The sequence below is a fragment of the Tiliqua scincoides genome, chromosome 14 (genome assembly GCF_035046505.1).
Source record: "Tiliqua scincoides isolate rTilSci1 chromosome 14, rTilSci1.hap2, whole genome shotgun sequence".
Taxonomy (NCBI): Eukaryota; Metazoa; Chordata; class Lepidosauria; order Squamata; family Scincidae; genus Tiliqua; species Tiliqua scincoides.
Window position 1 is genome coordinate 3,978,108 of NC_089834.1, and position 25,610 is coordinate 4,003,717.

General features: G+C 45.7%; 1 protein-coding gene across 12 annotated transcripts in view; it reads left to right on the top strand.

Annotated features, from left to right (window-relative positions):
* The window catches only part of EP400 (E1A binding protein p400), an 87,406-nt gene that overhangs the window by 30,468 nt on the left and 31,328 nt on the right, over positions 1 to 25,610 (top strand). For 10 of the 12 annotated variants that reach the window (XM_066610078.1, XM_066610082.1, XM_066610081.1 and 7 more), the window contains 14 exons: positions 1,659 to 1,828; positions 2,900 to 3,074; positions 3,193 to 3,329; positions 4,161 to 4,347; positions 6,606 to 6,772; positions 9,490 to 9,653; positions 12,916 to 13,080; positions 13,288 to 13,452; positions 13,651 to 13,733; positions 18,367 to 18,665; positions 20,420 to 20,622; positions 21,269 to 21,438; positions 22,659 to 22,855; positions 25,147 to 25,258. In XM_066610078.1, the coding sequence (XP_066466175.1) occupies positions 1,659 to 1,828; positions 2,900 to 3,074; positions 3,193 to 3,329; positions 4,161 to 4,347; positions 6,606 to 6,772; positions 9,490 to 9,653; positions 12,916 to 13,080; positions 13,288 to 13,452; positions 13,651 to 13,733; positions 18,367 to 18,665; positions 20,420 to 20,622; positions 21,269 to 21,438; positions 22,659 to 22,855; positions 25,147 to 25,258 (2,394 nt within the window). Of the gene's footprint in view, positions 1 to 1,658; positions 1,829 to 2,899; positions 3,075 to 3,192; positions 3,330 to 4,160; positions 4,348 to 6,605; positions 6,773 to 9,489; positions 9,654 to 11,332; positions 11,573 to 12,915; positions 13,081 to 13,287; positions 13,453 to 13,650; positions 13,734 to 18,366; positions 18,666 to 20,419; positions 20,623 to 21,268; positions 21,439 to 22,658; positions 22,856 to 25,146; positions 25,259 to 25,610 lie in introns of all 12 variants that reach the window. The other 2 variants (XM_066610089.1, XM_066610080.1) reach the window with 2 other exon arrangements.

The window sequence follows — 25,610 nt, forward strand, 5'->3', positions numbered from 1 at the left end:
GAAATGCTGCTGCCTTTGGTCTGTCAAAAATACAGTCAGGTCAGCAGCATGTAAAACTTGCTCACTTTTGAGCTTCAGCTCATGTCCCCCTTAATTTCTAATGAAGGGGTGGCCAAACTTGCTTAATATAAGAACCACATACAGTAAACTGCGGATGTTTGAGAGCCACAATTTTTAAGAAGCATTTAATTTTTAAATATATTTACTCACTATGAAAATTAAACATATGTTTTAATCTAGTGGACTTTCAGTTTAAACTGGGTAAATAATTATAAAGTTTGAAAATATTTTTTTACCTTTTGCATTGATTGTGATGGAAACAGGAGCTCAGCCAACATGTTTCCGCTAGCCACACTTTATATGTCAAAGAGTTGCTAGGGTTTGGCCATCCATATTCTAAGGCATTAGTGTTTCTGGCCAGGTGTCATTGACAATGCCTAGCTGGAAAGCCAACTGGGGGTTGGACAGGTGACAGTTCTCCTTCACCACCGCCACTATAGTTATGTATGGTGGGGCTGAAGAGGACTCTCATCCATGGCTGCTGTCTGCTCCTCACTACCTTCTGCTAAGCATTCCCTTTGGGATGTGACCGGCTTCCTGAGCGATGGTGAGGAGCAGCCATAGCTACTGTGGGTTGGCCAGATACCCGAGGAGCCCCTCCTGATCCATTCCACTGGGCTGCTCAGTGCACCAGTTTAGCTTTGAAACTGACCTGTGATCTGGGGCAGGCTTGACTAAGGCCACCTGCTGAAATGTGTGACTGCATTTATTTTCACATTTTTATCCCACCCTTCTTCCAAGGAGCTCAGGTGCTATACATAGTTCCCTCTTCCCTTTCGTCCTCACAACAACCCTGTCAGGTAGGTGAGGCTGAGAGATAGTGACTGGGCCATGGGCACCCAGAAGCTTCAGGGCTGAGTGGGCATTTTGAACCTGGGTCTTCCAGGTCTAGATCCAACTTTAGAACCATGACACCATCCTGACTTAACAGGAACGTTGATTTGAATTGTCAGGCTCATGCTACACTAAATTAAATGGTTGGCATCCTTCAGTCTTGGAAGACTATGGTATTGTGCTCTGAATGGTGGTTCAGGAACAGAGTGTCCTCTCCAGTGCGCGAAGCCTGGGTGAAGTAGATACGGAGGATAGACTGTTTCCCATGCAGCAAATCCCCCCTCTCCACGTTGCTGAAATGGTCCAATGGAAAGGCAGAGACCAATATAGTTGGTTCCAGCGGCGTCCCAGGAGGAGTTGCCAGAATGTGACTGTGTTCAGCTGTGAACTGCCTCAGGGGCTCCGGATTTTTCCTCGAGATTGACTCCTGAAGCCTTTTCCATAACTGGATGTAGCCACAAGGCAGTGGAGGTTTGGGATCAGAATTTTCCTTCTCTCAGATGAGCTGCCTTCCCAGCCTAACGAGTCCCATCTACCCAGTGGCTGTTTAGTCGCCTCTTACAACAAGTACAGCCAAACAGAGGCCCTATTCTTATCCCCAGCCCCGAGGGGAAAAATTAAATGGTACTTTAAGACATAATAGCACTGAATTCAGACAGAGGTCTGGAGAAGACAGGAGAGATGGATAGAATTCCTCAGCTCAAGCTTTTGAACTGTCCTGTAGAACTTTTATTCCCCTCCTCCCTTTTTTTTTTTTATTGCAGGAGTGGATGGAACCCAACAGTTTTAATGTGTGCATCACATCATACAAGCAGCTCTTCAAGGGCCACCAAGCATTCATGAAGATGCGGTGGAAATACCTGGTCGTCGATGAGATGCAGCAGATCAAAAACATGACCGAGAAGCATTGGGAGGCTCTTCTTAATCTTCGCAGGTCCGCAGCATGTAGAAGTGTGAAGTTCCACCCTTTCCATTGTGTATTTGGGCTTTTTGGACTTTGTAATGTTTCTTGTAGATGTAGGTCATTGGTTCTTAGAGCATGGGCTACCCTTCCAGAAGCTTAGTTGGTTTGACCCTGCGCTCCTCTTCCCTCTGTATCAAATTCCACTCATGAGCAAGGGGAGACTTGGGTGGGGTAAGCAGCACATTTGCCACGGAACCTGTTTGGGCCTTATTTGGGCCATCTCTGCATTCAAAAGGAGCAGGTATTTACTGGGTCAGATATTGTTTCCAGCATAGAAGGATAAGATGCAGGTGAAATAACTCTTGAACTTATGCACATCATACTGGTTTTGCAAAGTGACATTCAACCAGGTCCTGAATGTGTTCATCTTAATTACCATAAAATTATACCACTTGTGTATAAGTCAAAAAATTGATCCCTTAAAATTGATCCTGAAAACAGGGCCAGTGCATCAATACAGTAAATATAGCATCTAAGAGCAGCTGCTTGGTGAGGTGAGGGGGACTGGACTGAGAAGCAGGATGCAGGGGGAGAGTAAAAAGAAACAATTTTACTTACCAGTAATTGTTCTGAGGCAGTTACAGAAAACAAACAAAAAAGGGGGACATTTTACCTTCTCCAAACAGGAAGAGAGGTGAAGGCGCTTATGGGAATTTGTAGTCGGAGGGCTGCTGCTATGGAAGTTTTGTACTCTATTCCTTGCAAAGCCTACAACTTCCGTAAGTTTCTTCATCTCCCTTCCTGATTGGAGAAGAAGGTAAAATAGTGCCTTTTTTCTTTTTGGCTTTCTGTTGCTACCTCGGAACAGCTTCTAGTAAGTTGTTTTCAAAGAATTTTCCATACACCCCTAAGTTTTACCCTTGACTTATCCACAGATCATAGCATTCTGTGATTTCTTTGGGCTGAAAACATGGCCCAGCGCATCCATGATATAACTTATACACAAGTATACACAGTAGTTGAGGTTTTCCCTTGCTAATTGATTTGCTGATTTTGTGGGAGCCACCTGCCCTTCAACAGATAAGGCATCTCTCTTCACAGCCAACACCGTTTGCTCCTGATCGATACCCCACTGCACAACACCTTGATGGAACTGTGGACCATGGTGCACTTCCTAATTCCAGGCATTTCCAAACCCTACCTGGATTTCCCAGTGAAAGCAGCCAATGAGGAGAACCAGGATTACTGCCACAAGCTCGTCATCAGGTTACACAGAGTGAGTCCTCTGTTCTTGAGTTTGAATGACTTGTGGATGTCCCTCCTTTGCTTTCATAAAGTTATTTAACAAAGGCCAAATTTCACTGTGACCTCTTGGTTTTCTCCCCCCCCCCCAGATGATCCAGCCGTTTATCTTGCGAAGATCCAAAAGAGATGTTGAAAAGCAGTTGACAAAGAAATACGAGCACGTACTCAAGTGTCGGCTCTCGAACAGACAAAAAGTGATGTATGAAGACGTGATTTTGCAGCCAGGGTACGTGTTCCTGGTGACGAGAAAGTGCCTTCATTTAGATTGTATTGAATATGCTTTCTTCCCAGCATTGTGAGAAGAGTTGCTGAGAGTTGGCAAAAGGCTGTGCTGCAAATGTTTTCTTCCTGATCTGCATTTTTTCTTCCTTCTGATCATGGGGGGAAATTTAACAAAAAGAAGGGAGCATCAAGAATGGCATCCCCCATGGGTAGGAATGTTTGTTTCCACTATTCAATGTTTATGTATTGTTGCAAAGTGGTTTCCTGAAAAGGAAAGGCGAAACTCTAACTAGAAAGGTTAAAAGGTCAGCCCAGGAAGAAGAATCTAAAATTACAGTATAACCCTTGTATTTACGGATACTACGCTCTGGCATCCATGGATTTGACTCGCCACAGATGCCGTGGATACGGGAGAAAGGGATTCCTGTATCTGCACAGGGTCCTTGAACAGATACCCCATGGATAAATAAGTCGTCCTTTTGGGTAAAATCTGGAAGATTTGACAGATCTTTGAAATTGAGTTTCAGAGATCCAGGTTCAAAGGTTTGTTAAATCTTTCAGATTTGAGCCACTATAGACTTGATAAGTGCCTGAACGTAAATCTACCTTGAGCCTCTTGCATATTACTCAGACATTTTTCAAAGAAAATTGAGTTACCAATGTAATAAACTAGAAATTTGCTGTGCGTGTGCTGTAAACTGCTCTGTGAGTTTCTTTGGTTGTTGAAAAACAGCACGTAAATATTTGCAATGATAATAATGGTACATCTGACTAGCAGTTCTCTGTTGAAAATTCTCTTAAATTGTCTGCTTTTTCTGCTTTGTTTCTTTGGCAGGACCCAAGATGCTCTGAAAGGTGGGCATTTTGTCAGCGTTCTTCATGTCCTGATGCAACTGCAGAAAATCTGTAACCACCCTGACCTGATACATCCGCGGCTCTCCAGTTCCTCTTATGTCTCGGAAGCCTTGCAGTATAGAACTGCTTCACTGGTCTTAAAGGCACTTGAACATGATGTCTGGAAGGTGAGTCCAATAGTGGACTTTGAGATAGACCCTCTTAGAGAATATCTAGTATTTTAATACCATTAATGTGATGTCAAAAGTCTGTGTTAAAGTATGTTACTGTGAATTCCATTTCTGCACCCCTATTCAAGACCACATTGAGGAGATGAGTAGCTGTGAAGCAGTTTGGAAACCACAGTTGGTTCAAAATGTGGTGATGGCACCTGGCCTGAGTGTCTTTAAAAGGGGAGTGGATGCATTAATGTAGGAAAATTCCATCACCAGTTACAGTCTGTGATGGGGTATATGCAACCTCCTGATTTTAGGAGTAGGCTACCTCAGAATGCCAGATACAAGGTAGCAGCCATAAGACAATAGGTATCATGTTGACCTGAGTGCTCCCAGAGGCATCTGATGGGCCACAGATATAGGAAGCTGGGCTAGGTGGGCCTTTCGCCTGATCCAGTATGGCTCTTGTTAGGTTCTTAATGCAGTTGGCCAAGACATGGTATGAACAAGGTAGCGTAGGTGACACCAATCTTATATCAGTGACATTGACTGCTGATCTATTATTGGATTCAGGTTGAAGTGCTGGTATAAGCTGTTAAAGGCTCAAAAAATTCTAGGACCAGCTTACCTTAAAGACTATCTTTATCCCATGAATCCTCAGTCTTGACATCAGCACTGGAAGCCTTGTTCTCTGGGCCATACATAGTGGCTATCTGATCAGTAAGCATTGGAGACAGGCTTTCTCTTGGGTTGCTGCAGTAGAATTTTTCTCCCTGGAGAGGTCTGCTGGGCTCCTCTCCTTTCGTTTTTAGGAGAACACCGAACGCTCTCTAGTCCAACAGGCATTTTACTGTGAATTTCTGCTGTACAATGGACCAGTGGTTCCCAAACTGTCCTGGCTAATGATGCCCCCACATCCTCTTCTTCCCAGTTAAGCTTTTGTGAGATCCAAGATGGTGGCGCTTGAGGGGAACATGTAGGAAGGGTGACTAGGGATATCCTGTGGCACCCCTGTGAGAGTGCTGCAACACCCTAAATCAGGGATGTCAAACTCGTTTCATACAGGGGCCTAAGTTTAGCATTCATGGTGCCTGCTGAGGGCTGGAAGTGACATCATGCAGCAGATGATGGCCAGAAATAAGCACTTTGTTCTCACCTAGAAACTCAACCCCGCTAACTGTGTAAGAGGCACTTTTCAAGTGAGTGCTCCTCTTTTATTCAGCAGGGAGAAAGTAACTGGCCCTCCTAACCCCAGCAGTGTCTTTTCTAGTGGCTCTCTGCTGGTGTTCATTCTTTTTAGATTGTGAGCCCTTTTGGGACAGGGAAGATATTTGATTTGCTCTGTAAATTGCTTTGCGAACTTTCGTTGAAAAGTTCATATATATAAATACTATTAATAATAATAAACTGAAAATGATAGAAAAGAAAATATGCAAATTTGTTCATATTGTCAAGATATGGGACAGCCCATTTATCACTCTTTGATAACCCAGTAATAACGGGGGTGGGTGGGGATAAATGGCTTCTGGCAGCCGACGTGGCCCGCAGGTCTTAACGTTTGTCACCCCTGCCTTAAGGCGTTGTGGCACACATTTTTCGAACCCTTGCAATATACTCTTTCAGTGTGATGATTCTATTTTTAATCCATTTTATTTTAGAGCAGGGGTGTCCAAACTTTTTGGCAGGAGGGCCACATCATCTCTCTGACACTGTGTTGGGGGCCAGGGGAAAAAGTTAATTTACATTTCAAATTTGAATACATTTACATAAATGAATGCATTAGAGATGGAACTTGTATGAATGAATGAAGGTCTTGCAATAGCTCATGGCCTATAAAAGGCCTTGCAGAAAGCAAGGCCTGCCTTTCCTTTGCTGCCACTGCTGCATCACAAACGTGAAACAGCAAGCAGTGGAGAGAGCCCTCATCCCACAGCTCACATGAGAGGTCGAACAGTTTGCTGTCATGCTGACAGCAGTTGCATCAGGCTAGCACAGCCTCCAGCATGTCTCCGGAGGGCCAGAGTTCATTGGAGACTCGGGGCTGTCAGCGGGCCGGATTGGGAGTCCTCGAGGGCCACAAGTGGCCCTAGGGCCGGGATTTGGGCACCCCTGTTTTAGAGCACATTATTGGTTCATATACATTTTATTTTCTGTATATGAGCTGTTCTTGTGTTTAAAAGTGAGTACAAGTACTTGGAAATAAAATAAATTTAAAACTCACCCACCCGCCAGAGATGCTGATCCTTGAATTTCTCTGTGACCGTCCACAGGACACAGACCCAAATCTCTTTGATTTAATTGGGATCGAGAATAAGATGACTCGATATGAGTCACGGGTGCTCCTGAAGCAGAAGGTGACCAGGAAGCTCATTGAAGAGATCTACACCTCTCCTCTGCCTCCCCCCAGGCCCAATCCAGTCAAACTGAAACCAAGCAGGTATGTGTTATATTAAATAACCCTTCCTCTGCACTAGCTAGCAGTTAGGACAATAAATGCCCAATCCTTTTTGAACTGAAAGGAGGTACTGTTTTTACAGCAGGTTGACCATCATTGTGAAATTTGGCCTTCCTCCGAACCCAACTTGTCTGAATCTTTGATCTCTAGTCCCTGTTCCCAACTAAATGAGGTGTAAATGGCTGTAGTCAGTACATCTCTTGCAATGAGGAGTACTGAGTTATCAGCAAGGCAAAGTCCTCTTACCTAACTAGGGAGAGGAGAGCAAGCTCTTTATCTGGAGGTTGTCTAGAGTTTCAGATTCCATTTTTTTACCCATACTTGTGCAGTAGCTTTTACTCACTGTGCAGTGTGCCCTATATGCTACATTCAGTTAAGGCAGTGGTTTAAAAAAAAAAAGGATAATCTAGTAAGAAATACGTTTATTTACAAGTAATATTTTATTAATTGCAAAAACTCAATCTGTTTTTCATAATGAGGCAGCTCTAATGAATAGCCTCAAGGATTGAGGGGCTTAGTTATGTGACCCAGCCTTCACCTGCCCCCACTATCTGTCATTGCTAGAAAAAAGATACTCAACATTGATCTCTCCCTGTTTACACAAGTTTGCAAATGGCAGGAGCTCAGCTTTTTGCAGGGCAGTTTGCAGCTAGCTGATTTTTGGAAGGGCTTGAGGCAATTAGTTAATTGATTTTTCTATCACCCTTGTTTTCACTGGAGGCTCTGCAGGACCCACCCAAAATCGGGTCCCAACCCACAATTTGAGAATTGCTGCATTAAGTGAACTTGAAATTCCTTTTTGGCTTTTTATGACCAAACTTGGAGGGATGACTCCTCCCACAAGCTTTAAGAGTGCCTCATTTCTATCTTGTGAGTCTGGCGTAAGTGGAAGGAGCAACTTGGCCAAGAATGCTCTCTGTCCACTGTGAAGAAACTATTGTAGTGTCCCATTACAGTGTCTAGTATTTTTCTACAGCATTTCCAAGTGTTTGATTTCTCCCTCCCTTATGATGATCCCTTATGATGTTTAAAGTATTTTTGCCTTAACTTTCTTCTCTGAAAAGGAGACACCCCCCCCCCCCCGCAGCAGCTCAACCATCAGTTTCAACAAATGAAAATTAAATCTGGCTTAGAGGAGGGAAAAAAGGGGTGAGGGGGAATCATCAGAAGGGTAGCAAGCGTCCTAGTCCTTTTACCTGTTAAGAGGGAAACTTATAGTAATTCAGGTAGATAAAGCGGCAGCTAGGGAAAAAAGTTGGAATGGACAAGATGATGCGTATGTGCAGCCTCCTGATTTTAGAAATGGGCTATGTCAGAATGCCAGATACAAGGGAGGGCCCCAGGATGCGGGTCTCTTGTTATCTGGTGTGCTGCCTGGGGCATTTGGTGGGCGGCTGTGAGATACAGGAAGCTGGATTAGATGGGCCTATGGCCTGATCCAGTGGGGCTGTTCTTATGTTCTTATGAAATGAAAGTGCAGAAGAGAGCAACCAGAGTGATTACAGGGCTGGGGCACTTAACTTATAAGGAAAGGCTTCTGTGTTTGGGGCTCTTCAGTCTAGAAAGAAGTCGCCTGAGGGGGGAAATGACTGAGATGAACAACAGCAGGGGATGGACAGAGTCGATGGAGGGGTGTTCTTTTCCCCTCTCACACGACACTAGAACCAAGGGACACCCATTAAAATTTAGCGGCAGAAGAGTTAGAACAGACAAAAGGAAATACAGGTCCAACCTTGTTATAGGCAGATTTTTTATACACGGATTTGACTCAACACAAATGGTCACTGCAAATGAGAAGGAATGTACTGATCCCTGGAGAAGAGGAAAAAATGCATCCCCTTAAAATCACAGTTTAAAAAACTGCTTTGTCTACTGTTGTAGAAAAACAGTCATGCAAGCAATCATTCCATTTTTCACCTGAGCCAGGCAAGGGCAAGGGGTCCTTTGCATATCTAATTGCTGATTGCTTCTCTACAACAGTAATAAAAGCTGTTTTTAAACCACAATTGTAAAGGGACACACTTTATTTTTTAAAACTCTTTTATAACACATGGTATCAGCAGGGAGTCCCAGAATCAAACCCCTGCAGGTGTCGAGGCAAGACCTTATTCCATTAAGAGCAGTGGAGTAGCAAGAAACCTGAAGTGGGTCTTTAAAATCTATTTTTCCACTGTTTTTTTTTCCCCACAGATTTTTTTTATCCATTAGGGGTTCCAGAACAGAACCCCAGTGGATAAAGAGGGACGACCTGTATGTCTTGACCCAGTATTAGTATGTGGAACTCCTTGGCACAAGATGTGTTGATGGCACTTGGCCTAGATGCTTTTAAAAGAGAATTGGATGGATTTCTGGAGGCAAAGTCCTCCATCAGGTTACAAGGCATGATGGGCATATGCAACCTCCTGATCCTAGATGTAGGCTAGCTCTGAATGTCATGCACAAGGGAGTAGCAACAGGATGCAGGTATCTTGTTGTCTTGTGTGCTCCCTGAGGCATCTGGTGGGGCCATGGTAAGATTTAGGAAGCTCGACTAGATGGACCTTTGTTCTGATCCAGCAGGGCTCTTATGTTCTCATGTGAGCCCCATATGCCAGGGAAGGTAAATAGGTTTTCCACTGCTGGCAGCTAAGGAGCCCTCCTAATTGCCAAAGATGGGGAGTCCCATGTGTGGGATAATTATTACTGTTAACTTCTTGTAGGTTGTTCCAGCCTGTCCCATACGGACAGAAGCCTGAAGGCAGGACGGCGACTTTTCCCAGTGCTCCGGTGCAACGAACAGCGACGCCAGCAGCAGTAGCTCAACCCGGACAAGTGAGGGGAAGGCCTCCTATAGCGACTGTATCTGCAAATCAAGGTAAAAAAGGTATTGCTGCTGTGGATTTTTTTCCTGAGGTTTCCAAACATCATAAGCCTTTGCTCTGCTTCCCTCACACCCTCCCACCCCCCATTTCAACCAGATGCGTTTGTTGAGGCTACAGATTAAGCGAGCCAACAAAAAGCTCAGTGTGTGTCAAAGTGGTAATGTCTTGCCATCTTACTCCTATTTGCCAGGCTGTCAAAAAGCTGTCCCCCAAATCAGCAGCACAGTAAAAGAAGTCTGTTTCCAAGCTCAGCAGGTCTAGGGTGGGGAAAGCATTCACAAGACCACTTCACGCCCTGCCTATTTCTGCATGGATCCTGTCTGCCTGCACTCTCAAGGCTCCCATTTAACTGTCTGAACTCCCCCCCACCCCATGATGTAGAATTGTGACCCTTGGAATATCAGCTGGCCTCCCACAAGGAGAATTCCAAACTTGTCTGGACTTTGCGATATAACTTTGCAATATAGTTATAGTTATTATAGTTTGCAACAAAGTAATATAGTTGGGTCTCAGAATGGAATGCTGGACTCTTTCCCCTACCCACCCATCAAAAAATCAGTGCATTGTGGACTTGAGCCTGTATTCGTGGCTTTTGAGCGCAAGTGGAAAAGGCTCTTCTAGGCACTTGTTTGAAAACCTGATTTTTCTGAGGCCTATAAGAGCCAATTTCAATCTTTCTGGGACTGTAACCAGTTCAGGGATAAGGACAGAGACCTGTGATTTTAAGTACTTTCCGTTGGCTAAGATGCTCCACTTGGGGGAGATATGGTGGGGAGGAGGACGCTACTTTAGCGCAATGTTTCTCAAACCGTGGGTTGGGACTCTCACGAGTCAGTTTCAGGTGGGTCGCATTGCACCTAGCTCAGTTGCGATTGAAAATACAAAGCTGAAAATATAGGGTTCAGAGCTGGTGGGCAGAATGGGCTCCCACTGGGAGAGAAGACTGGTGCTTTGCCCTGAGTAGCTGGGAAAGTAGGATGCTGGAAAGGGGGGAGGGTTGTATGCTTGGTGAAGGATCCAAGTCTGCATTCTGCTTCAACTTCTGAGCTGGAATGTTTTAGTTCTGAGCTATGCAAAATAACAGCACGAGTGCGCTGTGCTGATCGTGGCTTAGGTTTGAAGCCTAAATGGATGATGTCGCTTCCGGCCATGACATCACTTCTGGTGGGTCCCAACAGATTGTCATTCTAAAAAGTGGGTCCCTGTGCTAAAATGCTTGAGAACCGCTGCCTTAGTTTGTTGTGGAGGAGAATGTTAACTTAGCATATATATGGACATACTAGCTTTCCATGTATCTTGCTGTGGGAGGAGCACCCATTCGGACAATCCTAAGTTGGAGGATCAGAAATGTACTGTGGATTTGTGCACTCTGACAACAGCCTAATAGCCAGCCAGTGTGTCCCTACTGCACAGCCTCCTGCTTTAAGGTTTTGTGTGTCTGTAACACACAGAGCAAGTCTAATCAGTAGTGCATGAAATAACCTGCCACGCAGTTGGTATTTTAGATCCCAATTGTAAGTATAGACCATCTGTAGACATTGGGAATCTGGCCGCGCTTCTGTATTTAGAGCTAACTTTTTAAAATTATAGCCTTAAAACCTAAGACTCTCCAATGCTATGACCTTAAAGAAAGCAAAGACCGATTCTAACAGCTTGCACCACCCAACCTTATTGATTGCAGCCGCCGCCGCAGCCCTGTTTCAGACAACTCAGGCTCCCATCGCTGCTCCGAGACTGCAGCCGGCCGCGACCTTCACCACAGCAACTAGCCTGGCCAATCCTGCGAAACAGCGGGGTCAGACCACAGCCCAGGCCTTACAACTAGGCCAGGCCCAGCCACAGGCCCCCCCACACACCATCCAACAGAGTGTGCTGCCTCAGAGGCTGGTGCTGACCTCTCAGGCTCAGGCACGGTTGCCTAGTAAGTGCCCCCAACAACTCCACCTTTCCAGGTTTCTCCCACCTCTTTGTTTTTTTAAACTGCCCTGAGGTTAAGTTACTAGGCACCCTAAAAATGTGTACAGAATTATTTGTTGTTTTTCCACTCTCCTCTCTTTTGCTCTTCCGAGTAGCCTTGCTCACAATTTTTGTTGCTTTTAGACCACTGAGGAAAGTCCAAAATTTTGGATCAGAAAACCAACAGAAATTGCTGTGGACATACATTAGTGGTGTCAACTTAATCTCTTCGCTTCTGCATGTTGTTGTTTTTTCCCCTTCCTGCTGGCCAGACTTCCTTTGGACCCGGAAACTTGATTATTTTTTAAGCTCTCTTTCTAATGTGATCCTTTTTTTCTTTTTTCTTTTTTGAAACACTAACTGCTCCAAAACCCTCTTGACTTTCTTGGAGGCCATGTGCAGCTGTTAGGTGGAGGGGAAGACCCCCCCCCTCCCGGGTGGCTTTGCTTCAGGTTGTATGTGCACTGCCTACTAGCATGACTAGAGAATACTGAGCACTGACGTATACTAATTGTTTTAATCCCAGGGGTAACTGCCTTTGCAAAAGCTCCAGCAGCTACGCTCAGATCCCAGAGTTAAGGCAGAGTTTTATTTCCCTGAAGCTCTTCCATTCGTAGAAGCACAGATGAGCAGTTCAGTCTGAAATGCATGGTGAATGTATATATGTATATGTATATACTTCCAGCTGATCTAAAATTACCCTTAAATGTACAGTTCTGAAATGGTCATATTGCAAAAAAATGCTGCAAAATAGCAAGCTGTGTTCGTCATGCCCTCAAATGTGGAATGATCATCTTGGTTAGCGCTTTTATTTTTGTAAAAGAATAGCTTCCAAGCAGCAAGTACTGTTTCTTGCTTCAGCCAAAAGTCAGATCTATCAGTGGTGCTTGTGGGCACCTTGGCAGCTCCTGTGTGTGTTGCTGTGTTGCTTTTGAAAAGGCAGTGAAGGTTGGCCTTAATGACTTTCCATTCTCTGGTTTACAAAGTGTCACATGAGTTTTTTCAGGTTGCTCTTGCCTGTTAAATGGAAAGGATAACTCTTTGCTTTGTGTCATGGAACATTTTAGGAGGGGGGAAAAACATTTTTGAAAACAAACACCTGTGTGGTTCATCCTCTGTATTAAAGCAACACCTGTGGAACTTCTATATGACACTTTCCTCCTCTCCCCCCCCCCCACACCTTGGCACTGCACATAATTCTGCATGGGGGCGACTTCAGCATCAGTCTTACTAACCAAAATGAGCAGGAAGGAAGGCGGGCAATCTGGAAGGCAGTCCCCTTTTAACATTTGCCTCTATACCCTGTAGGTGGCGAAGTGGTAAAAATAGCCCAACTGGCTTCCATAGCAGGAGCGCAGGGCAGAATCGCCCAGCCAGAGACTCCAGTGACACTGCAATTTCAGGGGAACAAATTCACTTTATCCCACAGTCAACTTCGCCAGCTCACAGCAGGACAGCCTCTGCAGCTGCAAGGTATTGCACAGACTTTTCCTCCTTATCTGCAGGGTCAGCACCCACAGATGTGAATATCTGCAGATACCAAGCCCGTGGCTGGAGGGCCTCAGTGGACCTCCCAGATGTGATCAGGATTGGCTTCCGATTGCGTCCAAGGAGGTGTTTTCAGGCATGAGGGGCTACGCATCCCCCAGGGTAGATGTAATTGCCCTTTCTAAATTCTAGGGAGCGTTCTGCAAATTGTGTCGGCTCCTGGTCAGCAGTACTTGCGCCCTCAGGGCCCAGTTGTCATGCAGACAGTATCCCAGGCTGGAAACGTCCAAAATGCTCTCAACGCCTTGGGAAACCAGCACCCAACCAGCTTGCCAACGTCAGCAGTAACCCAGCAAGGTGAGGCCTCTTTCCCGCCGGTTTGTCTCTAGGATATTCTTAATAGCAGATTTGTGTTTATGTGTCAGGCTGAGATGGAGTGGTGGGAATAGTTGCTTGTGGTGCGCTGGGCATCCCAAAGAAGCTCCATGTGCAGCACTTTGCAGAAAGCCTTTATTTGAGGTATGTAAAGCACTGTATTCCTCTTGTATGTTCTAGGTAGAACAGCGGGCACGAATTTAGCCTCCGGGGACTCTGCTTCAGCATTGAAGCCTGGCTTCATTCATGGAGGACACTCTCAGGTATTCTAGCTGTTCTTGCTTCTTAGAACCCATTAGCTAATGGGTTCAAGCAGCTGTTTTGCTGCTTGAACTCAGAGGAGCAGGGCCTTCTTTTCATCTTGGTCCACAGAAGGGGAAAAACATATTGTTTGATTTTTCTTGAACTTATCTGTAAAATTTGTGGTTTTTTCTTCCTCTCAAAGTGGAGGAAAGTGTCTTCAGTGGCATAGCTAAGCGGGGCTGGGGGTCAATTGCCAGGATACCATGTCTTACGGGATGTCGGGGGTGTCTTTTGGAGGCTTCCTGTGCCTCCAAAAGAGGCCTCCACAGAGAGGGAGGCCTCTCTGTGCCTGAGACCACTTCCTGGACACCCCCGGGGAATGTTCTGGGTATCTGGCACTTGAGGGGTGTTAAAAATTTCTCTTCTCCTCAGATGTCAGATCCCTTAGTTACACCACCAAGTGTCTGAGCCAATTTCTCTTCCTGCTCGCTCCTGATAGTCTGGGCCTGTCCATGAGCTCTAGAATCCTGAAAGGAGGACTTCCTGTTCCAATCTTGTCTTGCTCCTTAAGAACAGCCCAACTGGATCAGGCCATAGGCCCATCTAGTCCAGCTTGCTGTATCTCACAGCGGCCCACCAAATGCCCCAGGGAGCACACCACATAACAGGAGACCTGCATCTTGGTGCCCTCCCTTGCATCTGGCATTCTGATATAGCCCATTTCTAAAATCAGGAGGTTGCACATATGCAACATGGCTTGTACCCCATAATGGATTTTTCCTCCAGAAACTTGTCCAATCCCCTTTTAAAGGCACCCAGGCCAGATGCCATCACCACATCCTGTGGCAAGGAGTTCCACAGACCGACCACACGCTGAGTAAAGAAATATTTTCTTTTGTCTGTCCTAACCCTCCCAACACTCAATTTTAGTGGATGTCCCCTGGTTCTGGTGTTATGTGAGAGTGTAAAGAGCATCTCCCTATCCACTTTATCCTTCCCATGCATAATTTTGTATGTCTCAATCATGTCCCCCCTCAGGCGTCTCTTTTCTAGGCTGAAGAGGCTCAAACACCGTAGCCTTTCCTCATAAGGAAGGTGCCCCAGCCCCGTAATCATCTTAGTCGCTCTCTTTTGCACCTTTTCCATTTCCACTATGTCTTTTTTGAGATGCGGCGACCAGAACTGGACACAATACTCCAGGTGTGGCCTTACCATCGATTTGTACAACGGCATTATAATACTAGCCGTTTTGTTCTCAATACCCTTCCTAATGATCCCAAGCATAGAATTGGCCTTCTTCACTGCTGCCGCACATTGGGTCGACACTTTCATCGACCTGTCCACCACCACCCCAAGATCTCTCTCCTGATCTGTCACAGACATCTCAGAACCCATCAGCCTATATGTGAAGTTTTGATTTTTTGCCCAAATGTGCGTGACTTTACACTTACTGACATTGAAGCGCATCTGCCATTTTGCTGCCCATTCTGCCAGTCTGGAGAGATCCTTCTGGAGCTCCTCACAATCACGTCTGGTCACCACTCGGAAAAGTTTGATGTCGTCTGCAAACTTAGCCACCTCACTGCTCACCCCTGTCTCCAGGTCATTTATGAAGAGGTTGAAAAGCACCGGTCCCAGGACAGATCCTTGGGGCACAGTGCTGTTCACGTCCCTCCATTGTGAAAATTGCCCATTGACACCCACTCTCTGTTTCCTGGTCTTCAACCAGGTCTCAATCCAGGAGAGGCCCTGCCCTCCAATTCCTACTGTTGAGTTTTTTCAGTAGCCTTTGGTGAGGACTGTGTTGAACGCCTTCTGAAAGTCCAGATATATAATGTCCACAGGTTCTCCCACATCCACATGCCTGCTGACCTTTTCAAAAAATTCTAAAAGGTTTGTAAGGTCTGTAAGACTTACCCTTACAGAAGCCATGCTGATTCTCCCTCAACAAGGCCTGTTCATCTATGTGTTTTGAGATTCTATCTTTGATGAGGGATTCCACCATCTTACCAGGTATAGATGTTAGGCTGACCGGCCTATAGTTTCCCGGGTCCCCCCTCTTTCCCTTTTTAAAGATTGGTATGACATTTGCTATCCTCCAATCCTCTGGCATCGTGGCTGTTTTGAGGGACAAGTTGCATATTTTAGTCAAGAGATCAGCAACTTCATTCTTTAATTCTTTAATAACTCTTGGGTGGATGCCATCAGGGCCTGGTGACTTACTGATCTTTAATTTATCAATGAGGTCTGAAACATCTTCTCTTTCAACCTCTATCTGACTTAATTCCTTGATCAGGAGGGGCCATTCGGGCAGCGGTATCTGCCTGAGGTCTTCTGCCGTGAAGACAGATGCAAAGAACTCATTTAATTTCTCTGCCATTTCTAAGTCTCCTTTTATCTCCCCTTTCCACCATCCCTTACCTCAGCCAACCGCTTCTCTGGCGGGTTTCCTACTTCTAACATATTTGAAGAAACTTTTATTATTCCCCTTAATGTTGCTGGCCATGCGTTCCTCATAGTCTCACTTGGCCCCCCATATCACCTTCTTACATTTCTTTCACCACAGTTTATGTTCCTTTTTATTCTCTTCATTAGGACAAGACTTCCATTTACGGAAGGAAGCTTCCTTGCCTTTTACGGCTTCTCTAACTTGGCTGGTTAGCCATGCAGGCACCCTCCTGGATTTAGTGGAGCCCTTCTTCCTTTGCGGTATACACTTCCGCTGGGCCACTATTACTGTTGTTTTAAGCAGCCTCCGTGCACTCTGGAGAGATTGGACTCTTTTTACCTTCCCTTTCAACTGCCTTCTAACCAGCCTCCTCATTTGAGGGAAGTCCGCTCGTTGGAAGTCAAGGGTTGTTGTGAGAGATTTGCCCGGTATACTTTCCCCAGTGTGCATGTCGAAACGGATCACAGCATGATCACTGTTCCCCAACGCCTCTGTAACATTGACATCTCTAACCAGGTCCTGAGTACCGCACAATATTAAATCCAGAGTCACCTGTCCTCTGGTGGTCTCCATGACTAGCTGCTCTAAGGCACAGCCATTTAACATGTCAAGGAATCCAGTCTCCTTTTGATGACCAGAACACAAATTGTCCCAGTTTATATGAGGATAATTGAAGTCTCCCATGATTACAACCCTCCTTGTCACCTCCCTGATCTGTTTCCTCATTTCAAGGTCCCCTTCTGGTTTCTGATCTGGAGGACGATAGTACGCCCCCAGTATTACATCGCTTCTGAGGCCTGGTAATTTAACCCACAGAGATTCTATGGTGGAGTCAGACCCACCTTCAATCTCTACTTTGCTGGATTCTATCCCTTCCTTAACGTAAACTGCCACCCCACCTCCAACATGCCTCTCCCTGTCCCTCCTGTAGAGTTTATAGCCTGGGATTGTGGTATCCCACTGATTTTCCGCATTCCACCAGGTTTCCATTATGCCCACTATGTCAATGTTTTCCCTTGTCACCAGACATTCCAGTTCTCCCATCTTTGCTCGGAGACTTCGGGCATTTGCATAAAAGCATTTGTACATGGAATACCCCAGGATGGGCTGTTTATTAGCTCCTTTGTCCCTGCATCCTCTCAGTGTGCCAAACTGTCTATCACATCCCATTATGCTACCATTCCCAATTTCTTCTCCTACTCTGCCTTTACCTTGTTGTTCTCTAACCTTCCCATCCTTGTCCCATAGGGATGAGGAGTTCCGAACCCGATGCCCCTCGGCTCCTGTCGGCTTTCCCCCAGGGATCAGTTTAAAAGCTGCTCTGCCACCTTTTTAATGTTATGCACCAGCAGTCTAGTTCCATTCTGGTTCGAGTGAAGCCCGTCCCTCTTGTACAGGCCCCGCTTGTCCCAAAACATTCCCCGGTGCCTAACGAATCTAAACCCCTCCTCCGTACACCACCGTCTCATCCAACCCTTAGAACAGGGTTCTGATAGAACCCCATCATCTTACTTATTTTTCTACTTCTTTTATAGCAGAGCTTTCCAAACTGTGGCTCGTGAGCTGGGTCTGGGGTTTGGAGAAAGCCCTCCCCTGTTGTGAGCAGTGCTTACTGTTCCGCTGCGCTGCTGCTCCTAGCATCAGCTCTGTACAGAGATGCTCTGGGCAGTTACAGCTGCCCAGAAATCCAGGCACAGTGCCTGCTGGGGCACTGGGCATAGACACAACTGCCCAGAGCATGTCTCTGTACAGATTGAGTAGAAAGATAAGCAGCAGCAGGCCAAACAGTAAGCGCCACTCAGAACAGGGAAGGCTTTTCTGGTCCATAGCGATCCTGAGTTTGGAGATTGCTGTTTTTTAGTGTAATAATGCAATTCCTTCCTCCTTGCCTCCCCCTGATTTTTATTTCTTCTGAAAGGGAATAGACTTAAATTAAAAAATAAAATAAAACAGCAGTGCCTTTTTCCTGATTTCCTGTGCAACCCAAGCCTGGGCATATTTTATTACAGCTAAGTCCCCTGAATTCAGTGCAGTCTTATCTACACCCAGGTAAGTAGGATTGCAGCCCCATTGGCAGATAGCTTTATTTTAGAGTGTCATATGGAGATTTAGCCAATGTCCTCATTTCTCCAATGAGCCAATTTCTCATTAAGAAATAAAGGAACCTGTCAGATACCTTCTTTTTCACTATCTTTTTGCCAAAGGAGTCATTTGAGGAAAAGAGCCGGCTTCTTAAGGAGCGTTTGGACCGAATTTTTTCTTGCAATGAGCGCCGCTGTTCCAGAGCACCCATCTATGGTCAAGATCTTGTGAGAATTTGCTCCCTGGTGGGTAGCAGAAAGTTCCCCCATCAGTGTTCCACTGGAATCAGCAAATGGAACTGGGCTGGCTTCGCAAACTGCTGTCTTTCCTGGGACGCTGCTGGGTCCGGCAATGAGCCGCTGCAGGAGCTGACGCGGACGTTAGGGCAGCAGCAGGAATCCCTCAGGGACATTGTGAACAGGTGATTGGTAACTTCCATGCATGGTTTGAATTGTGAGGGGCTGTCTCACTCATGAGTGTAATCCACCTGTGTGGACAGGGGCACCTCAAATGTGTCTCTGGCTGGGTTCTCACGTCACGCAGAGCCAGGCGTTATTTGGTTGTAACTGTGCTGTGTTGGAGCATCTGAGACCTCAAACTAGCTGTGGTTTATTCCTGGCTATGAAGCCTGGATTAAGCCATGATCTGCACCCACCGTTTGTTAACCATGGTTGCGCTTAGCTATTGTTCTGGGTGATGTGCAAACCAGGAATCTTGGCTTGTTTTGGCAAGCCTGCCCTTGCAGTGCTGGTATCCACCAAGATGCTAGCTTAGATCAGGAGGGAAAGAGAGATCTTGCTGGGTCTCGAAACAGCTCCCTCCCTTTTCTCTGCCTATCACTAGAGGTAGGAGAAAACAGTGATAGTGAAATAAAAACATATAACACCACTTTATGCACTTCCCATTTTTGTAAAAAAAACAAAAATCTGTGAAAAAAATGAAGCTTTTTAATTATTTAATGGGGGAAGGTGCATGGGTAATGACTGTGACTACGTTTGCTGACACTGCATCACCTATATTATAGACCTAGTACACTTTTAAAGTGATAATTTACAATTATATTGTAAATTTTGAATAAAAACACATAAAACCACTTTCTGAACGTCTTAACTTTGGAATACACCAAAATCCAAGGAAGAAGAAAACCCTTTTCTCCCACCTCTAGCTATCACGTACCATTCCTTCAAATACATAGCGCAGGCTGTCTGCTCAGCCTCCTCTCCAAACTAAAGAAATGTGAACAGATCAAAGACATCCTCAAGCTGCAGCTTGCAAATAAAGATTTTTTTTAACCCCTCTTTGGTTTGAGGCTCAGAAAGAGAAATGGTTCAATAACAGTTAACTTATGACTATGAATATCTCTGGACCCATTGGGAGCAGTGTCACTGATGACTCAGTGGCAGGGAAGAACTGACAAGTTTGGGAAAGTATCCAGGTAATCCATGGTTGGACTGATGAAGGTGTGGTGGAAGAAGCCAAGACTGTTCTGTAGAGCCAATTCTCGTTTCTTTAACAAGCCATCGCAGTTACAATAAACCATGATGTCTGCATGTGATGTCTGAGTCGGTCCAGCATGGCATGGGACTGTAATGGCTCAAGGCGGTCTGTTCTTGCCAAAACAAGCCAGGATTCCTGGTTCGCACATACCCCAAACCACAGCTAAGCACAACCATGGTTAACAACTTCAAACTGTGGCTGCAGATTGTGGCTTAATCCTGGCTTTTTAGCCAGGGATTAGCCACAGCTGGTTTGAGGTCTCAGTTCAGATGGTCAAACATAACACAGTCAAAGTGATTCCCAAAGTTATTTTTTGTAAGATCAAAGTAACCCAAAATTCCCTTAGTCCCTGGCTGATGGCAGAGATCAGTTTCCACTTGTCAGGTTCTTTCAGCCAAGGAAGGGGAAGCAGACTTCTGCAGCACGTCCAGTCTGTGGGTGATGGTGGAAGCCAGGCTGATCTTTGCTGTTACCTGTAATGTTAGTCCTGGGAGGCAGGGAGTGCCACCTCCCAGGGGCCAGGGATGCCTCCACTGTCTTCTCCTGACCCTAAATGCTGGGAGAAAGCCACACGTGCCCAGGAGTGGCAGTAAGGGCTCATGGATGTTCTATACCTCCGCATGCAACCAGGAATATACTGGAAGTCCTTGTGATACAGTTTTTCCTTTTGGTTCTCAGAATGCTGGGTGTCCTTCCAGCAGCCGTGGCTGCTCCTCCCTCTCTGCAAGTGGTCAGGCTCCCTGCTTTGTACAGTCACCGGATGAAGCTCCTTAGGCACTGTCTGAAAGAGGCGGCATCTCCTTACCTGTGTCAGCTACAGCAGCTCACCACTCCACAGCTGCTCCAGTTCCCTGATCTCCGACTAGTGCAATATGATGCAGGTAGGACAGTAGCTCTCAAACTTTTTGAGCACTCGGACCCACTTTTTAAAATGACACTTATTGGGACCCACCTAGCTTTGCTTAAAAAAAAGACTTTTTTTTTAAAAAAAAGTGATCTGGAAAGAAATAATATTTTTATTTATATACAGGTGATATTTTATTGCAAAAAAAACCCTCAATCCATTTCCTGTAACGGGGCAGCCCTAATGAATAGCCGCATGGCTTGAGGGGCTTAGTGATGTGACCCAGCCTTCACCTGCCCCCACTACCTGTTGTTGACAGACTTGGGAAAAAATACACACTAGGGAAAAGTCATTCAAACATTGATCTCCCCATTGTCACATAAGCTTGCAAACCGCAGGAGCTCAGTTCTTTGCAGGGCAGTGAGCAGCCCTCTGATTTTTGAATAGCCTCAGGGTTTGAAATGATGAGTAATCTTTCCATCACCCGTGTTGTCATTGGAGGCTCTGTGGGACCCAGCAGAAATTGTGTCAGGACCCACCAAATGGGTCCCGACCCTCAGTTTGAGAAACACTGGTAGAAGATAGCCTGGGGTCAGGGGTGGGTGTTGGGCAGACAGCTGTAGCTGTTGCTGCCATACCTCCCCCAGAAGGGGTCACACTTTCTTCTTTCTAAAACAACATAGGGAAGTTGGAAGCTCTGGCTGTCTTGCTCCAGAAGTTGAAGTCGGAAGGGCGCCGGGTGCTGATCTTGTCCCAGATGATTCTCATGCTGGACATCCTGGAGCTGTTCTTGAATTTCCATTTTCTCACATATGTGAGGATCGACGAATGTGCTAATCAGGAAGAGCGCCAGGTAAACGTCCCTTGAAATTCACATTTGCCTGATGCACTCCTGTGCCTTGCAAAATTGGACTGGTATTCTGTTCTGGTTTTCATGGGTGGTTGCTGTGGTACTTTTCTCTTTCTATGCTATTTAAAGAAAAAAATACAGCCATGTGTGTTTTATAGAAGTTCTGATTGGAAACAGGTGGAGCGTGAGAAGTGGCTGCCTGCCTGAGTTAGACCTCCTAGCTGAGCACAGGTGTGCCTATAGAAATGGAAACCGCAGGTAGAGGGGACACCTGTCTCCACAGCACATCCTCCCCACGCCCATTAACATAATTTAGAGGCTTAAATCTGCCAGGAAGTTAACCTCTTCCTGTTAAAAAAATTAACGGTTTTTTTCAAGTGTCTAGGCTGCCAGGAGGCAGCTTGAGCTTTGCTATAAGCTTATATGCATATAGCGACCCTGCTAAGCAAGATCATTTTTGCTGGGATAAACCTCTAAATCACATTAATGGTCATGCTCCCCTGATTGACAGATAACCAAATCTGCAGATACGGGGGGTCTGCCTGGGTATTCGGCACTGTCTGTCAGGGACTTGCTGGGGTTTCAGCTAAGGGTCTTTCCAAGCTGTCCCTGGATTTCTCAGGGATCTAACCAGTGTAAAAAGCATATTCCCTACTGCTGGTGCTTGGTGCCTGGGCACCTAAAGAACCATTGCCTCCTACCATCTCACCACCACTCTGCAGTCATTTTCAGAGGTTCTGCTTTGTGGTCCTCCACCAATGGAGGTGTGATGGGTGGGTATGCGAGGCAGCTCTTTCTGTGGCGACCCCCTGCTTAGAATTCCCTTCTTTGGGAAGCCTGCCTGCCCCCCTCCATGCTACCTACTTCCCAATGGGCAGAAGACCTTTTAATGTCTTCTCTGTCACTTAGCTTTATTCAGCTCTCTCATTTGCTTGTCTTGGTTCTCATTGTTTTGTTTAAGTGATTGTTTTATTATTTTTTAGTGTTCAGGACACAGTGGTTGTAAGCTGTCTCACTATTCCCGTCATTGGGTCTGAAAGGCAGCCCGGAAATATTTTAAAATTAAATCAATATTTAACTCACTGAACATGCATGAGACGAGGCAATCCACTTTCAGAACGATTCACACAAGTTGTTTGTGCCGCCTCCTTAGGAGAGTGCAAAACATGCTGCATTTGCTATTGGTGGCTCTTGACAGTTTTGTTTCTCCTCTTGCCACTCAGGAGCTGATGAAGACCTTCAACAGAGACCGGGGCATCTTCTGCGCAATCCTTTCCTCCCACAGCCGCTCCACGGGTGTTAACCTCGTGGAGGCCAACACTGTGGTGTTCTATGACAACGATTTGAACCCAGTGATGGATGCAAAGGCTCAGGAATGGTGTGACAGAATAGGCAGGTGCAAGGACATCCACATCTACAGGTGAGGTTGCAAAGCATCTGGTCTGCAAACAGAAAGCAGGCTGTTAGCTGTAGTAGTCTAGCCCTTGATCCTGAGATTTCCTTTCCCCAGAAACTCAAGTGAAGTCTTTGCTCACCTGTGCCTGTCACTGGCAATGTCAGGTTGACATTTAGCCTGGTTGAATGACAGTGTGTTTGTGGATACACCTAGCAAGGGAGCAGGGATGGGAGCAGAGTTGTCCTAAGCAGCTGTTTTCTGCAGCTTGAGTCGTGGACGTCACTGACGTCGAATTGACTTGGGGCCAGTGACTCGTAAAAAGAGTCTACACTCAAAATGACTCAAGTCCCTATTTCAGTGTTTCTCAAACTGGGTTGGAACCCACTAGGTGGGTTGTGAGCCAATTTCAGGTGGGTTCCCACTGTTTTCAGTATTTTATTTTTAATGTATTAGTCTTGATGCTATCATGGTATGTGACTGCATTTGGAGAAATGTTACAGACCTGTACTTTTAACAAGTTACTATGTATATTCTTTTAACAATGATAGTAAATAGGACTTGCAGCCTAGGATTGTTAAAAATTTTCCTGCTTCATGATGTCACTTCTGGTCATGACTTCACTTCCTGTGGGTCCTGACAGATTCTCACTCTAAAAAGTGGGTCCTGGTGCTAAATGTGCGAGAACCACTGCCTTATTTCTTGAGAGAGAGAGAGAGAGAGAGAGAGAGAGAGAGAGAGTATTCTTATTTAGTTACCCCATCATCATTTCTCTTTTTTCTGTAGATTTTTGCTCAAGGACTTGGGACTTGAAATGACTTAGACTTGTGACTCAAAGGACTTTGAAATTTTTTCAGGTCAAGTCATGACGGGCATGTGCTATGACTCAAGAACTGAGTTGCAGGGTCAGTGACCCTTGACTCGAGCTTAGTGACCTGGGCACATCCCTGTAGGGGAGTAATGGAAAGAGGATCTCCTGCTTTTGGGCTTTCTGGAGAAAACTGGGAGATGGATGCTTAACTAGATAGCCTTTCGGCCTGATCCAGCAGAGATCCTCTAGCTTTCTTATGCTTATGCCAGAATTGAGATGGAATCTGCTGATGTCGAGGTGCTGCCCATAGTGCTGGTTAAAAAAAAAAACTACTTAAGAGGAATGGCCGTGTTAATCTGGTGTGACAACCACAGGGAGTCTTATAGCACCTTAACAATGAACATATTTAAGTGTTTGCTCACTGCTGTCCATTTTGTCAAGTGCACCAACCATAATTCCTTATAACCTGTATTGGAACACGTGCGTTGTCAGCGAGCTGCAAGCATTAACAGCCATTTTGAAAGACATTCTGGGTGCATATTCACAGCACTGTGAAGGGGGGGGGGAACTGACCATCCAGCGAGAAGGGCAACAACGTATAACCTGGTAATTTGTGGTCCAATGAAGGCACTTGATGCTGCCGTGTTCTGGAGCCTTCTTGCAGTGTGTTGTGTGACAGGGGTGGAACGTTCCCAGATGTCATGACAGATAAGCAGTTTCTTCAGCCTTGTCATCCTTTTTTGCATTGCCACAACCATCCATCAATGCACTCTTCTGTGGTTCCAAAATTTAAACTGCCCTTTTGTCTTCGTTAAAAAGTTATCCTAATTCTTTTCTTCCATACAGTCAAGCTGCACTTACAAAGGACAATTGATGCAGTAATGAAACTAGCCGCATAACCCCATCTTCCTCCCTGTCTCGTCCCACAACAGCAAACATTCCTTCTCTCCACGGTTGCCCCACACATTAGTAGAATTCAACTTCTGTATTCAGTAATGGGATTGCAAGTACAGGTTGGACCTCGGTTTCAGCAGGGATCCATTCCCAGACCTCTGGCAGATGCCAAAATGAGCAGAGAATGGAATCCACTAATGGGGTCCAATAGGCTCTCCGGATGTTACTGGAAACACCTTCTGGCCCCATCTGGAGGTGTTCTGAGGCCCAGAGAGGTCGTGCACAGCCTTCCTAGGCAACAGAGAGCCTCTTGGATGTGACCAGAAGTCACTTTTCGTCAGTTTGGGTGCTCCTCTGTGGGTCCTGCAAATGTGGGTCCGGAACTCATGTTGGGTCAAATCCACAAGTTCCAAATCCGTGGATAAAGAGGACCCGCTGCATTTCTGTGCTTTTATAGATATAGATATATACTTTTTTTTTTCCAGCCCTCAAAGATGCTCAGGCCAGCTAGCCACAGTGCAGTGGTAGACAATTCTGCTTGTTCAGACTCCTCACCCCCTCTTTTTTCCATCTGCGTTACAAGCTTTTGGTGGGTCTCTCTTGGTTTTTCTAGGCTTGTCAGCGGTAACTCGGTGGAAGAGAAACTCTTAAAAAATGGCACTAAGGATTTGATCCGCGAAGTGGCTGCTCAGGGAAATGACTACTCCATGGCTTTTTTAACACAGGTACTGTTTTGGTTTAAAAAAAAAAAAGTTGCTTATTTTAAGGCACTCTGAGCCCTAATGTGCTCTTGGAACATGCCCAGACAACAGAGGCAAGATAAAAATCTTTCAGAGCATTATAAAGGGGACAGTGCCTCAGGCAGTGATTTATGTCCTCTGTTGAGAGCAGTGGGGGCAAGTTCTGCTACTGATACTGATTAGACTGGCATTTACTGGATAGGTGGCATTCCAGGTGATATGTATTGCATCTTTGTTTATAGAAAGGTATGCAGAGATGCATTGTCCTGTCCCCCCAGGGGACCCCCCAAATAATGAGGGCTATTTCACTAATTAACAAAGCAGAAGTTATTCTGGC